At 41.4% G+C, this 16,213-nt stretch overlaps 1 protein-coding gene across 1 annotated transcript; it reads left to right on the top strand.

Moving 5' to 3' along the window:
- The first annotated feature begins 2,712 nt into the window (after positions 1-2,712).
- On the top strand, positions 2,713-15,816 carry LOC119032263 (chloride anion exchanger-like). The gene is made up of 21 exons (XM_037121235.1): positions 2,713-2,923; positions 3,535-3,711; positions 5,038-5,177; positions 7,164-7,274; positions 7,371-7,531; positions 8,914-9,078; positions 9,165-9,317; positions 9,611-9,693; positions 9,945-10,092; positions 10,184-10,297; positions 11,086-11,163; positions 11,257-11,352; positions 11,483-11,589; positions 12,273-12,342; positions 13,216-13,308; positions 13,467-13,562; positions 13,817-14,044; positions 14,141-14,195; positions 15,109-15,254; positions 15,396-15,455; positions 15,749-15,816. Exons 2-21 carry the CDS (start codon positions 3,581-3,583, stop codon positions 15,764-15,766), a joined length of 2,253 nt encoding a protein of 750 aa, XP_036977130.1. The 5' UTR covers positions 2,713-2,923; positions 3,535-3,580; the 3' UTR covers positions 15,767-15,816.
- The last annotated feature ends 397 nt before the right edge of the window (positions 15,817-16,213 follow it).

The following is a 16,213-nucleotide window of genomic DNA, read 5'->3' as shown; positions in this document are numbered from 1 at the left end:
ACCACTTCAGTCTGCTTCTGCATCCCCATCATGGGCTAGATGAATGAATAAAGTCAGGTTCTGGCCTGTGTTGTTGCGACAGCGGTGCCAACAATAATACCACTTGGAAACAATAGGGGGGTGAAAGTTATCTGTTTCCACTTTGATAAAAAAAAAAAAAACCTTTCCTGTGGTTCCCTCCTGATGAAGAGCCTTTAAGATTTACATCTCTTATTTCCCTTTCATTGGTGAAATGCACTTTAGTTCTCAGTGAAGAGCATAAAAGTTATAAAGCTGATGTTTTTATTTTGACCAGCAGACTCATTTTTAGGGAGTTACACCAGTAGTTTTGTGTTGCAAACACATATGAACAGTTCAGACTGACCTGTTACCCTGTCTTGTAGTCTCTAAAGGTCCAAAAAGTTCTGAATACCTAGGATCCTAATTTTTCACAATGCAACTCAGAAGTTTAGTTCTTCAGACTGGTGAAAGCCCACATCTTTTAAACTCCATGCTCCAGTCTACAATGTGGCTTTTCTATCAAAAAATGTGCAATGGCTTTTACAGATTTTGGAAGGCCGTACCCTACGCACTTGTGACATGTGTCTCCAACCCTTACGACTGTGACTGTGTTGCAAAGCCAGCGCGTTACTCCGGCCTGCTCGTCACAGGATTTCACATGCCTCCGTCTGTCTCGTCACATCCTGTTCACACCAGCAGGACATCCCAGGACATTCTGTGTGCATCAGTTGCAACTTGTTCCCATTCTTTGGGGTTTGCTGTGTTTTTTGGCTGTTGTTTGTAATATTCTCTCCTGCCTGATAAGCATCTGTGCACAAATGTACTTGGAAAATCCTACCTGATGAGCCACTGACGCACACATTTCTTTGTTGTATCACGTCTGCAAACCCCAGGGGAGATGAAAAACGTGGCAAAACAAAGGTCATTTATCAACACGATGTTTTCCTCTGGCATTAAACAAAACAGGCTCAGTAGGCCCACTGATAACTTTGTATAATATTTAAAGCTCTAAAGGATATGTAGGGTTGATCAAGAATGATTTAAGTGCAACAAACAGGGCTACGGCCATTTCATGGCCATGGATGGCCACTTCATGTTGGTTCCAAAATCGAGTCAAGCCCCACAAGAGCCCATGATAAAATACCAAACTTTACAGATGCAATTTACATATTTACAGCCCGGTATGAAAAATGGTTTTGGTCTCCAGGGTTCTTATAAAACAACATACGCTTTACTTTGGTCGGTAACATGGATTGTAAAACATTACCTGACCTAACTGTAGTAATATATTACTGAAATATTATTAGCAAAAAATTATATTACTCTGTCCACGGCGGAACCACCACAGCCAGCTGTACTTTGATTCTCGTGCTAAGTAGCAAATGTTTGCATGCTAACTACGATGGTGAACACAGTCCATGTAACACGTGACATTTGGCTCAAAGCTTTTCTGTGCCCAGGCAGGCTAGAAGAAAGTCTCAAGGGGTGCTAGCTTGGCTCTAGACTCTTAACATTGTATTATCGTATTAATGCAGTCGGCTACATCTTGACTTTTTGATGTATTGCTAAGCTAGCACAGTAGACAGCAAGCTAGCTGCTGACAAGCTAGAATGCATACCAAGTGTAACGTGGCTGGCCTTGGTGTTATCAACAGCAGACCATTGTTCCATCACTCCTCAGTTATCAATCACTGTGCGGGCATTTATTACTAACCATGGTGTGACAGAACAAAGGCTGGCTGATACTTGATCACGGCCATACAATCAGATCACACCATGTTTATTAGAGCCACTTGTGCAAGCTGGACATTACTGTTCCAGTGAGTAAGCTGCCCCGCTACCCCCCAGTGGATTCACAAGAAGGCACTCTGGCTGCCGGGTTGAAAACATATAGAACGTGTCCATCAAACCTCGTGGAACCTGGGCCCGGATTTTCACAATTTTCACAAAGATTTTCACACACACACACACACACACACACGTACACACACACATTTCCCATGAACCTGGCCTGAACTGTGTTTTGATCCTCTGCAAACAGTGGGAGCAGGCATCGCTTCCAACTTCATTCTGAGTGGACACCTCGATAAGATTCAACGAAACCAGTGAGCAACAGACCCCCGTCACGCTGCACACACACACACACACACACACACACACACACACACACATGCACACACACACACACACTTCACACTCCTCCAGTTTCTGCTCCTTCTTATCAGTTTGGTTAAATTTGAAATAAGACTTCCTTCCTATCAGCTCTCTGCTCCGTCCACTTTGTCGAGGGAAAACATTAGAGGTCAGTTAAGCTTTGAGTAGATGACTGATGAATGTGAACCTGTTTCTCTTCAATACTACAGTTCAGGAGTCTCATTATTGGAAAAAAACTGGGTCTTATCACATGCTGGATAAATACATTTTGGACTGAACTCTTGCATTCAGCTGTTCTCTTTTCAAAAGGTCTTGGTTGCTACAACACACTGACTATTTTTACCCTTGAAGTGCACGGCAGCCAACCTTCAGCAGCGTTTTCCCATCCTGAAAAGCTACTTGATTTCCACTTCATAACAATGACCCGTCCTGTCCTGTCCTGTCTGTCCCGTCCACATCCTCCCTATCCTGCCTCATCAGTACAATATCTTCCCAAACGTTTCTTCTGGGGGCGGAACGCCTCGGCTGAAAGTTGCGGGTTACAGATATCAGTAAGAACAATGGTCAAGGATAAGGCAGGCGTCCAGCAGTTGCGCGAAACACACCACTCTTGAACATGATTGCTGTTAATAATTACAGTCGTGATAAGCAGCAGAGGTGGCATTTATTGATGGCAAAGTCGTCTGAGTGCCCAGTTGTTCTCCAGGAGCCGGAGGAGGAGGAAGACAGAGTGGACAGTTTGGATTTGAGACAGATTAGGACGCTGTCAGGTATGTGGGACCGGCTGCTGTACAGTACAAGAGGATATGAAAGTTGAAAGAAAATGGTAGTGCTTTATTATTAACTATCAGTTATAGATGGTGTTTTATAATTAATCAAAGTTGCAAGTGATCTTCATGCACATTCCAAATTGCTTGAAAAATGGTTTAGAAAGCAATTCATTGTTTGTTAATTGTAAACTAACTATTAGCTAATGTTTAATGATCCATACATTTACATTTATGAATGAGTGTTATATAAAGTGTGAGCGAAAAACATTCCTTTTTTCAAGCCTCTGTGGGTGAAATATTCAAACACTGGAGGATCTTCATAGACAGCTGGAATGTTAGAGGTGCTGACAAAGTCTTGGAAAAGTCAGGGAGCGCATTTCAATGCTAAAATTCAAAACAAGTGGTGTTAATCTTCATCTAAAGCTCAAGTACAGCCCAAAAAAAAAAAATTGCCCCCACCAGGAAAGTGCAGGGTCCTGACCTGGCCCTTGTGCTCTGCCTGTATTTGAGGGTCTGGACCTTTGTTGTTTGCGGTTAATGTTCTTTGATATGCGATGTTCAAAGGCAAGACAGGGCCCTCTCCATAACCTAACGCGATTATTGGATCTCAGAACCACATAGAGACGAAGCAGCAGTCCTCCAGGCAGCAGAGGCGAGATGATGCGACCGGGAGCTCAGCAATATGTGGTGGCCAGGCCGCTGTACTCGGAGGAGTCCTTCGCCGAGGAGCACGAGAAGGTCTACAGGCATCGCAAGACCATGCTGGATCACGTCAAGCAGTACTTCACGTAAGGGGCACGCAACGTGCTTTGGCTTTTGCTTCTTTTCGTTTGTAACACGTGATCATTGCACAATTGATCCTTGAAGTCTGTCTTTTCAGATGTTAAGATGCTACAGTTAAAGGTGAGGGAGAGAAAAGTTGAGCTTTAAGTTAAAATGTGCGTTTTTTTAATTCATACTTCGACAGCTATACTTACTACAGATGAATGTTTAACCTCCACTACAACATACAATAGATACAAAATCCCCAATTTGAATATAGAATCATAGTCTAGTTTAACTTTGGTCGCAGTTTTAACACTTTAAATTGAGGTCAGGTGTTGAAAAGTACAGTTAAAACTTTGCCTCTTGCTCCACTTACCTTAATGTAAATCACTGTAAAACAAACAATACAGGAATTAAGTGAATTCAACTACTCTTTTCTCATTTACTTAATGTAAATGTACACGTTATTTCAAGATAATTACACTCACAGTACGTAGTTTCAGACCACATCAGAAGTTTGTCAAACTTCAAGCCTTTTGACCTGAGAAAAGTTTGCTGAACAAACTGGACTGAGTTCAATCAAGTCATTAAAATATGTTTCTAAAGAGACGTGATCAGAAAAGTAGCAGGCGTCCAGCGTGCATTGTTTGAGAGATAAAACTCCTCTTCTTTCTCAGAGTTTAAAGAAAAGAATGTGTGATAGAAACTCTCTGTGTGTCTGTTATACATTTTAAGATAAGTCATTATTGTTTCTCCTCAAAATAATGAAAACATTGTGAATTGTAATCAAGCCTTCTGTTGAATTCAGTGTCTACCCCCCTACACTTCCCAACCTATATGTCCATTACCAAGGAACCACCTCACGTGTTACTGTGGTGCCAAATGTTAAAACAATGTAGCTCCTACGGCTGCAGCTGTTATTTTTGTGAGAAGAAGAACTGACTCTTTAAACGAAAGGAAATGTGAATGGAATTTAGTTTTTTCAATTGTCGATTCAGCTTAACATCTTGTGGTTATTGCACAGCATTTTCTCAAGAATTGGGTTCACACACACACAAAAAAATGCATCTTAACTTTGATTTGATAACCTCCAGTCCTATATATTACACATAGCATTTCATTTTGGTCCCTACAAAGTAAAAGAGCCCAAGAAATCCAGCACAATCAATCACTTGCACTCACTTTATCTATGATAAGGCAAATTAGGCAAATTAACCCTAACCCTGCAGGAAATATCCTAAAGCATCCTGAGTACTACTACTGCAGTTGCTCATCAACTTAACATTCCTACAGTAGAGCTTCAAGGACTGTTGTTCGTAAATTCATCAGTTTTAACTGTGTTATTGCAGATGTGATGCCAAGCGAGCCAAGAACGCAGCGCTCTCCCTTCTGCCGGTCATCGGCTGGATGAGAATCTACAGAATCAAAGAGTGGCTGCTCAGTGACATCGTGTCCGGTGTCAGCACTGGACTGGTTGCTGTCCTTCAAGGTGAATTGTCCTCTTGTGAACCGTGTGACGTAGAGTGAACATGTCATTTAGTCTTCACATCAAGCATAGTAGAAGCATTTACCATCGCCTTATGTCTCATTTGGCAAATGTGGAAAACAAAAGGCACACATTCACACGATCTGGTATAATTTGACACCATAAGTCACATTTTGAAAAAACCTGCGTGAGTGATGCATTTCAGTGTCAGAAAATTCTAAAAGGTTGTGTTATTTGTACCTCCACCTACATTCTCAACTCATTTTTAACTAAGTACATTTACTCAAGTACTGCATCTAGGTACAATTTCGAGGTACTGACTTGTTTTGAGGGTTTTCATTTCTTGCTAATTTATACTTCCACTCCACTACATTTTGGAGGCGGATTTTATATTTTTACTCATGTTAATATGCATGATAACTTTAGTTGCTCTAGTTACTTTAGTCAGTGTACAACTTTGTTGAATACTTTAAAGGCAGTGGCATAAAAAACCCTGATTACATTTATCGACCACTCACTGTAAGTACAATACTTACATTCCATCACAGTGATCAGAAAATACAGGTTTCAACAAGAACGTACACAGAAAAACACACCAACAGGATGAAACATCTATCATCAGTAGCCTCATTCCCACGATCTAACTGAAGGGAGGAGATGAATGTGTCTTTAATCACAATGTTGGTTTCGGTAGGAAAAAAAAAAAAAAAAAGATCTTTTGTTGAACATTCCTCACAGGGGGAGATGGGTCGTGTTACTGATTTGCCTGAAGGCTTCTGATGTGTTTTATAGACCAGCAACGTTTTTGCTTCTGCACAAAGCAGCCCACAAAATTAGCCACTGTAAATCTCACCTGCGCCTCTGGACAAAAATCTGGTAAAAATGTGTCAGAGGCAGACGTTTCCTTCATTAAATCCCCAAATCAAATCATTTTTTTCTTTTTATATAGCCTAAAATCACAATCACGTTGCCTCAGTGGGCTTCACAATCTGTACAGTGAACATCCTCTCAATTCAAGTGAGGAAAAACTTGCCATATTGAGAAAAGTAAACAACCTTTTAGGAGAAAAAACAAGAAGAAGAAACCTCAGGAAGAGTCATAGAGGATGGATAGGAGTAAATTAAAATATGACCTATGCTCTACTGGTTTACCTGGAGGAGGGCAGGCCACGCAAGGTACTTGGCAAATAAAATGAAACCAGAATGTAAAAATATATACATTTAACGACACAATAACTGATAGCATAAGATAACCTTAAAGTCAGCCCCACCTCTGCTATCTGAGTTGTTAAGAATGATAATGCGACTATCTTAAGGAGGTCAGTTATTCTACACACAAACCCGCGCTCAGTTTTTTTTTCTTTTTCTAATTAAAACAGTGAGCTCAGTATTTGATTTTGACTCTGATGTGACATGACTTCAATGCGTCCCATTTTCCGACCCTGTCGAGTCAATATGAATGCATTAAGTAACTTAAACATCATCTGTTACTCTTGCGTTTAAACTTTGCATGAACACGATGCGATTTTCAAGTGTTTATTATCCAAGTATGATGCATAAACTTAATGCATTCCAAATGTATTCCATCTAATAAATCCAGCATCAAGTTGATACACAAAAACTCAATGTGATAGGAAAACTTGTAATTAAAGCACTTAAAGTTTGAGGTAAACTGATTTTTTTTGTCTGGAGTTGTCATTTCTATTTGATCGTTTTTATAGTACTATTCTACTATACTAGTCTTCATAAACAAAAGAATCGCGAACTATGTTATGTATATACATCTTTTCACATCCTCCAACCCACGTCAAAATGATCATCGCACATCATGTGCTTTAAAGATATTTTAAAGAGAGGATCCTTTGTATTTTTTACAGTGTGTTTTGAAAAGTGTAAAAGGTAGTTGTGTTTCATTCGGGAAGTGAAGGGAAGGAAACGTGAGCATCACACTGTAAATCTGCACGACACGTGCGCGGTCTTGTGTTTTCAGGTCTGGCCTACTGTCTGCTGGCCTCTCTGCCACCCTGGTACGGACTCTTCTCCGCCTTCTTCCCCGTCATCATTTACTTTTTCCTGGGCACCTCTCGGCACATCTCAGTGGGTAAGGCCAGTGTGTGCAGTGTGTTGTGAATGTGTGCGTTTGTGTCCCTGTCCTGGCTCAACAAACCTGCTGTTCTCTCTCTCTCTCTCTCTGAAGGTCCGTTCCCAGTCTTGTGTCTGATGATCGGCTCGGTGGTCACCAGGCTGGTCCCAGACGAAGGTCCGGCAGCCAACATCACAGGCTTTGAAGGCCTCACTAGAGACGAACAGAGAGTGTTGGTGGCTTCTTCCGTGACCTTCCTCGCTGGTATCATGCAGGTGAAATGCACTCACCACAACCGTTCAGATTTGCCCCAGACGGCTTCAACAGCTAAATAACACTGTTGCGGCAAATGAATTGTATGGCATGTCCTGATGCAAGCCAAAAGCATGATTGATGTTTTCATCTACAGTCAAGGGTCAGTAGTATATTGAATAAGACATTTGCATGACATACAAACATGACAGAGTTTAAAGGCATCGCTTTGGGGTACACTCCTCCCTGCAGCTTCAGCGCATCTGGATCTTCTTCAGTCATACTCTAAATTCAAATACTTATTCTAACAATATATATATGTATTTTAACAATGTGTCAATAAAACCTACCTAAGCTTTACTAATACATGACCTTGTCCATTTTATGCACTTTACATAAACATATTTTCACCAGCAATGGAAATTGCTTAACAACAAATGTAAGCATTTACAGCAGCTTTAACATTTTTTGTAATATGCTCACACAATGTAGTTTTCTTTTACATTCACATTTACATTTAGGACATTTAACAGACGCTTTTGTCCAAAGCAATTTACAGTAATTCATACATACATGTATACACTGATGTCGGTGGCTGCCATGCAAGGTGCCGACCGGCACATCAGGAGCAGTTTGGGGTTCAGTATTTTGCCCAAGGACACACGACATGCATATCAGTGGAATCTAACCAGCAACCTTCCGATGACAAGACACTGGCTCTTGCCCTGATTTGTGGTGCCCTTTGGTCTTTTGCCCCAAAAAGTGACTCAGAGACCACCTACACTGCGCAGAGGTGCGTCAAACTCAGTTAGGGCGCACTTTGAGAGCAAATCAGCCTGAATAAACGCATAAAACAAATGAGCGTAAGTTCACCAATAAACTTAGTATTTAAGGAGTATGTTGGGATTTGTGCACCCACAGTGTTAGTATCAGTGTTTCAGCAGAGAAAAAGTCAGAGCTGTCAGAAAGACAGTACACCCTGTTGAATATGGATGATGGTGGTCTAACACCGTGCTCCATTTGATGTTAAAAGTGAGTCTAGTTGGGATCTGCTCATCCAGATCTTACTTTTCTCTTTTGTCAAGTGTTGTGGCATTTTTAAATGCTGGGAAACAGGGTGTTGGCATGTCCTGATGCAAGCCAAAAGAATGATTGATGTTTTCATCTACAGTCAAGGGTCAGTAGTATATTGAATAAGACATTTGCATGACATACAAACATGACAGAGTTTAAAGGCATCGCTTTGGGGTACACTCCTCCCTGTAGCCTCAGCGCATCTGGATCGCAATCATCCAGATGTGTTGTTACTGTATCCTGACCTCTGACCTCTCTGTCCGTGGTGGGAGGTCACGGTGGGTTTCATACACGATCGCGTCCTCATCGCGACCTCTCGTTTCTCCTCCAGCTGACGATGGGGGTCCTGCAGGTTGGCTTCGTTGTCATGTACCTGTCTGACACTCTGGTGTCCGGCTTCACCACCGCAGCTGCCGTCCACATCCTGGTGTCCCAGCTCAAGTTTGTGTTGGGGCTCGTAGTCCCAGGCATCAGCGGTCCACTGGCTCTCATATATGTGAGTACACAACCGTTTTAAAGCTTTCAGTCAGCTTTGAGTGTGGGTCGGTCATCCATTAGACCTGATATTTTCATCTCTTTCAGACCCTGGAGATCATCTTCAACAAAATAACCTCCAGCAATGTGTGTGACATTGTGATCTCCCTGGTGATCATGGTGGTGGTGTTCATCGTGAAGGAGCTGAACGACAGATTCAAATCCAAGCTGCCAGTGCCAATCCCCATAGAGGTTATCATGGTGAGGAGCATTGTGCAACACGGTCCTTGTCAATGTTTCCAGAGCTTGCCACTAATACATAAACAGTCATGATGATAACACATATTTTGGTTGTGACATTTTATGACTGTGCTGGATTGGAGTGCCGTCCACATGAATCATTAATCTGATTTACGGGATCATTAAAAGAGAGCATTCACGTCGATCAAAAGAAACAGCTCGCAATCATAAAAAGCAGGAGCTAATAAACACCTGTCGTTGTGAAACTTATTCTCTGAGTCACACTTCTGTCATTTGTGTCATTGCTTCTCCAGACCGTGATTGTATGTGGCGTTTCATACGCATTTGACTTCAGGACGAAATATGGCATTGACGTCGTTGGCCATATTCCGAAAGGGTAAGACATATAGTGGAAAGCAGTGAACTTAGTATGATTACGTGCTTATTTGAACATCAGTGATCAATGAAAACCTGTCAATACATACAAATGTGATCAACAAACTATAGAGTTGTAGTCCATAACTCAAAACACATATGATGGCCCATAACCAAAATGTAAATTCTATCTCGGGGAGAATTTCAATTTAAGTCTCTATGTTAAATATTCTCCAGATAATTTCAACGCAACACACTATTATTCGTTCTCAGGTACGAGCCCCCGGTGGCCCCAAACCTGCACATCTTCCAGGAGACAGCAGTGGAGGCGTTTCCCATGGCCATCGTGGGCTTCGCCGTTGCCTTCTCCGTGGCAAAAGTCTACTCTGTAAAACACGATTACACCATCGACGGAAACCAGGTATGGGACGGTGCACGAAGGTTTACATGAAGTAAAAGCTGCTGCGCAGGTTTGATCAGGACGGTGTGTTTTCTCTCTGACCCGGCTGTAGGAGCTGATAGCTTTTGGGGTCAGCAACATCTTTGGTGCTTCCTTCAAGTCCTTCGCTGCGAGTACAGCTCTCTCTAGGAGTGCAGTGCAGGAGAGCACAGGGGGCAAGACTCAGGTAAACTAATATTATGTCTTTATTAGCTAGAACCAGCAGCTGTAGGTCAGCTTAGCTTAGCCCTGGACACAGAGAGCAACAGCTTGGCCGGAAAACCACAATGTGTTGTTTTAATACTTTCATTTTGTACAAGATTGAATTAATAAGGCAGGGTGACATATATGCGTAGTTGTTGTTGTTGTACGAACTGCATTAAAATGTCTTAAAACGACCAGTCCCTTGTTCCAAAATTTGTTGAGTATCACAAATTTTTCCAACAAAGTTTATTAAAGGTAATGGCACATTTCATTTGCTCGCCCGTCACAGTAGCTTGAACTCGTCCCTTTTCTACATGTTAATCATTGTCCGAATCTTCCAAGAAGTCTAATTTGAAGTGATTAAAGACCGCATATAGGTCTAATGTTCACAAAAGGACAGAAGACTCTAACGCTCTGTGGAAGAAACGAACCGTAAATAATTTTCCAACTTTCCAACCAGACAAAAACTCTAATCAACATTGCCCTGTAGTGTCTGTGGAAGGGGGAAGATATTCCCCTGCCAAGTGAAGCACTGGGATATCAGATAAACTAAAACTTGGGTTAATGAGACTGAAAATTGCTGAAGGTAACAGGGCTCAATCAATCTGAGAGCTTTTCCTGCTTGAGTTTTCAATGTTTTAGGTTTGTTAAATGTTTTTTTTTTTTTAAGTTGATACAGAGGAATTAAACAGACTTTTATTTTGAGGCATTAAAAAGTGGGGTCAACAAGTGGCAGCAAAGGGAGCCAACTGTGTCTTCTGTCCTCCTCAGGTAGCTGGGTTACTGTCAGCTATCATGGTGATGATCGTCACATTGGCCATTGGATTCCTACTAGATCCACTCCCGAAGGTAAACTGCAGAACTCCCGCAATCCCTACCAACGTATAACTCTCTGGAGTCTGGATCGGATGAAATCTGACCTTTGACCAATTATTTCAACAGTCTGTGCTGGGTGCCGTGGTCATCGTCAACCTGAAGGGCATGCTTATGCAGTTCAGAGAAATCCCATACCTGTGGAAGAAGGACAAACCTGACTGTGTAAGTTCTCGCACGCTAAGAGAAGTTATTAAGAAAGGACTAAAAACCAGAAATCTCTTCATTTGAAGACGTTTTAAGGATCTTTTTTTGTCTAATAATTACTGATTTGTTTCTTACCACTTTTGTCCAGGTGGTGTGGTTGGGTACCTGCATTGCATCCATCTTGCTGGGGCTGGATCTTGGATTGGCTGTAGGCCTCGGTGTGGAGCTGATCAGTGTTGTCCTCAGGGTTCAGTTGTAAGTACCTGCCCACCAACTCTTTACTTTTCCTGCACACAAATCTCAGTAACTGTTTTCAGTTTGTCTTGGCTTGTAAATCTCTTTTAAGTCAGCATGGGGTTTTCCCTTTTGGTAAATGGAAAGTCTGAACTGTTTCCAGAACCGCTGAGCTCCTTAGTGCTCCAATTTATAGCCATCCTAGCAGTGAGGCCTTGGTACCTTGTGGTTAGTGCTAATCAGCAAATATTAGCGCATATATATATATATATATATATATATACACTTAATTTTCACCCTAGTTTTAGTTAGTGCCATGTTTTATTGAATTACCAGTGGTAGAATATATACATATATATATATGTAACAGAATATATATATATATATATATATATAACATGGCAGATAACATGGATGCAAAAAGGCTCCCTGTTCCTTAACATCAGCTTTGTATTTCAATGCCATGTGGAGAAAAAGCAATATACAGCAATATTACAAGAGATTATTATGACAGCCAATTAAATGTTACAACTTCCATAGCCTGATTTCTGAAAACATTGGCAAACATGTCACAACTTGTCTTCAGAAAATGTAGCGTCTATTAGGTGGACTCCTCGTGTACATGGTAACCACAACCCCATTCCGAGGCAGTGTGAGTAGTACTGCGTTGTTTCAGATCAGTTTATTTGTATTCATTTTTTCAGCCCTCGCTGCAGTGTGCTGGCCAATATCAAAGGAACCGAGATCTACAAAGACAGAAAGGACTACAGTGATGTAAGTTGACGTGCGCTCTATCAAATGTGTATTGTAACGTATATTGATGATGTCTGAAGATACCACTCCAATACTTGTCATTTGAGTTAAAGAGATAGTCATGCCAGTTGGCTTAGCATGAAGACAGGAAACTAAAGGTGAAAAAAATCCACTACTAGCACTTCATTGTTTGATTATTCTGAAACCGTTATGCACATAACCCAATGGAACTTACTGTCATTTCAACACTCTCTCATCGCAGGTTGTCACCCTTCTGTGACTCATACAGTCGCAAAAGGTCCCTTCAGTCACTGTGTGGGTGGCGCAAAGCCTTCCCCTTAGTTTCAAAGCCTAACACAGGATACACTTGAAATGGCAGGTTTAGGCACAAAAACTACTTGATTAAGTTTGGTTCCGTACAGTACACAAGAGAAGACAACAACAACAACATATGTTGCTACTCATGCCTTGAGGGTTAAGTAAGATGGAGTTGTTTTTTTTACAGTCAGATCATATAAGTTTCCCCATTTCCAATCTTTGTGGTAAGCTATTCTAACCAGCTACATATTTAACATACATATTATTCAAATTAAATGGACAAAAAGTGTCAGGAGCTGTTTTATTTTACTATTATTCCATTCATTTGGAGTGAGCTGAGGAGATGGGATTCTGTACTACAAGTTTAATTTCACCTGCTGTGAAGAAACCTGTCCCTAATGTGCTAATAAGTCCCATGAAGCATAGATTGTCTTTATAGTTCTTATGGGAAACAGGGAGGTGATAAGAACTCTACCTGCTTCGTCTTCCTCTGTTTTATGTTTGCATCTTCGCTTTCTGCCTTGTTTACCATGATTTGGGGTCTCACCTGGGTATAATGGTTGCGACTCTCTTCAGATATATGAGCCGGAGGGAGTGAAGATTTTCAGGATACCATCTCCAATCTTCTTTGCCAACATTGAGTTCTTCAGGAGCAAGCTGGTGGAGGCTGTAAGTACCGCTGTGGCTACAGATCAAGTAGTTTAGCTAATGCAGTGTGGCATTCAATGGAAAATACTATCAAGGCTATAAGAAAATAATCTAAATGGAAAATATTGCTTTTCACATCTTATCTTTGACCTCATTGCATTAATGAAATGTCTTCTCAGGTTGGATTTAACCCATTGAGAGTGTTGAGGAAGAGGAATAAAGCACTGAGGATGATCCGGAAACTGCTAAAGAAGGGAGACCTGCAGTGGACTTCAGTAAGTAAAAGCTTTGACCAGCTGCTACAACAACACCAACACGCTTTCATTTTTATGGCAACTTTCACACTTCCTGTTTGGCTTTGATAACGCTATCACACTAAGGTCAGCGCTAAATCGTTAACATTGCTATCACATGATACCATTCGTGATAATGACTAAGTTGTGAAAACTAACACAGTCAGGCTTCTCTTTTGTTAAAACCAAAGGAAATATATTAGCAGATTTTTTTTTTTTTTTTTTTACATTTACAGAAAGGCTTCCTGAACACATCATTTCAACCCATCAAGGAGTCAGAGGATGAGAGCAACATGGAGGAGCTGGACCAGCCCACTGACTTCAAAGACCTTCCCGTCCGGATTGACTGGAACGGCGAGCTCCCTGCCAACATCGTTGTCCCCAGAGTGGACCTCCACAGCCTGGTCCTGGACTTCGCTGCTGTCTCCTTCCTGGACATCTCCGCTCTGAAGGGGCTCAAAATGGTGAGTGTTTCCCTCACAGCAGCAACAGAAGCTGTTATCTTTCCAAATGCTACTTTTTTTCTCTCTCTTTAATCATGTTTAACTTTATTTATTCAGGCACTGACAGAGCTGATCCGGGTTGAAGTTGAGGTCTACATTGTGGCTTGTGATCGTAAGTATGAATCTGCAGTATTTAAAGACAAAATATGTAGCATTACCGCATTAAAATGTACCAGTAACAGTGCGTTTCATTTGGTCGGCTGTCACTATAAGTTCTGGAGAGATTTAGGGCGCACTCACACTTGGCCCAGTTTCCCCGTACCATGCCAAAGCATGATTGTCCCCCCTCCACAGTCCCCCACTGCCCTGACCTCACAGCTGCAACCAGGCCTGAGCAAGGTTACCTCTCGCACTTACGTCCTCACATTGTTGGACAGTCACAACACAATAGAGAACAACACATAGAACATGACATGGTTTTATTTTGTGTTGTTTTGGTCATAGACAACCTTGTCCCATTCTTGGATTTCTTGATTATGCAAGGCGGCGTAATGCGTATGATTATACCTCATGTCTGCATTGCAAACCCGTGCTAGTGCTCATGCATAAGACGCAGCAATGTGCCGAAGCACACTTCTTCCAACGGTGCCAGGGCCAAGGAAGTGTGCCGTGCTCGAGCAAGGTAGGGGGTGCTCACACTGGTCAACATGAATGAGATCAGAATCGATTAGCAATGGCGGATGTTTAACAAAAAAGATAGGGAGGCCCAAGTGGCAGAAATGACATATTGTGAGTTTAATTCCTGAAACGCTCTTGAGAGTGCTGCCATATGACCTTATCACATTCTGTATCGCGATTAAATTGAAGATACTCACATCACAAAGTGTCGTCGCCCTTCTGAGCTGAGAAAGTTCCACACATGTTCGCATGACGATAGCAGGCGGAAGGAGAAATAGTTCCTCACAAACTACGTCAGCATTTCTGTATCGAAGCACACATCACTTCTTAATTCAGATCCTTTGACTTCAACCCTTCATATACCTCTGCATGAAGCCATTTGACTTACTTATTCTCCTCACCTGTAGCTTACATCCTGGAGAAGCTGCACGACTGCTCCTTCTTTGACGACGAAGTTCGGCCGTCGATGTTCTTCCTGACGCTGCATGACGCCATGCTGCACATCCTCGAGAAACATCCAGAGTCTATGGAGAAGAAATTTGACAATGGGAAGGTAAGGAAGGCCCGGCTTACAACTTTTATCGAGTGAAACACGGCATGTTGAACTTAACGTTTAACGTTCCATCTGAGTACATTCGACATGTTAGTGCTGTGAATATGTGCAGAATACTTAACTGTTCATGTTGTTCTGCAGATTATAACAACAGTCACAGTGCACCACCCTGGAGGCAATTTGAGGAGCAGGGACAGAAATGTATGTATATATTCTTATTTATGTGCTGTAGTTTTTTATCTCCTTTCTATTATCTATGTCTTATACTTCATGCTATGCATATCATTTATTCATTTTCCGGGACAGAAAATTAAATGATCAACAGACAAAAGCTACAAAATGGATCAGCCTTCAGCCATCCTCACTACCTAAAAACATTAATTGTTTAAATGTGACACCTTTAACTGGGATGGAAGCTACACATCATCATTCGCATATTTGTATTTTGTGAGATCACATTTTTAATAGACTGACACCTCCTTCTGTTCCCACAGGCAGAAACCAGGTTCTAACTTGATGATGATTTCTCAGAGGAAAAACACCAAAAAAAAGACCAAAGAGACAAAAAAAAAAAGAGTTCATGTTTTACAGATCATGTTGTACAATACACTGATGGAGTGAATGATGAGACTTTATACATCTGACAATCAGAGTTTACATATACAGTGTTTGCTGTAATGTAAGAAAACTAAATTTCATGCTATTGTTGTTTTTTTATACTGTGTATAGTGAATTTGTAGAGGCTTTAGGTGCAATATATTTTACAGGTTGTATAGTTGTTATTGTTGTTCTGAGAATGAACGGATTGGCACGCTGTTCTCAAAGTGATGTTCCCTGTCTGAGACCAAAGCAATGTGAAAAAGACTGAGTGTGCTGTGGCTGAAGTGTTGAAATAAATATTTTATTACCTTCTTTGATGTCAGAAAGTCAGGCTTCACTGCTGCTTTTTTTTTTTTTTT

The sequence above is a fragment of the Acanthopagrus latus genome, chromosome 14 (genome assembly GCF_904848185.1).
Source record: "Acanthopagrus latus isolate v.2019 chromosome 14, fAcaLat1.1, whole genome shotgun sequence".
In the NCBI taxonomy this organism is placed as follows: Eukaryota; Metazoa; Chordata; class Actinopteri; order Spariformes; family Sparidae; genus Acanthopagrus; species Acanthopagrus latus.
This window is presented reverse-complemented; position numbering and strand designations above follow the sequence as displayed.

Excerpts from the sequence above, each read along its gene's own strand:
- LOC119032263 (XM_037121235.1), top strand. The coding sequence starts at position 3,581 with ATGATGCGACCGGGAGCTCAGCAATATGTGGTGGCCAGGCCGCTGTAC. Across the intron at positions 9,079-9,164 it reads GTCCACTGGCTCTCATATAT|ACCCTGGAGATCATCTTCAA; the intron begins GTGAGTACACAA and ends CATCTCTTTCAG. Across the intron at positions 14,045-14,140 it reads CTCTGAAGGGGCTCAAAATG|GCACTGACAGAGCTGATCCG; the intron begins GTGAGTGTTTCC and ends TTATTTATTCAG.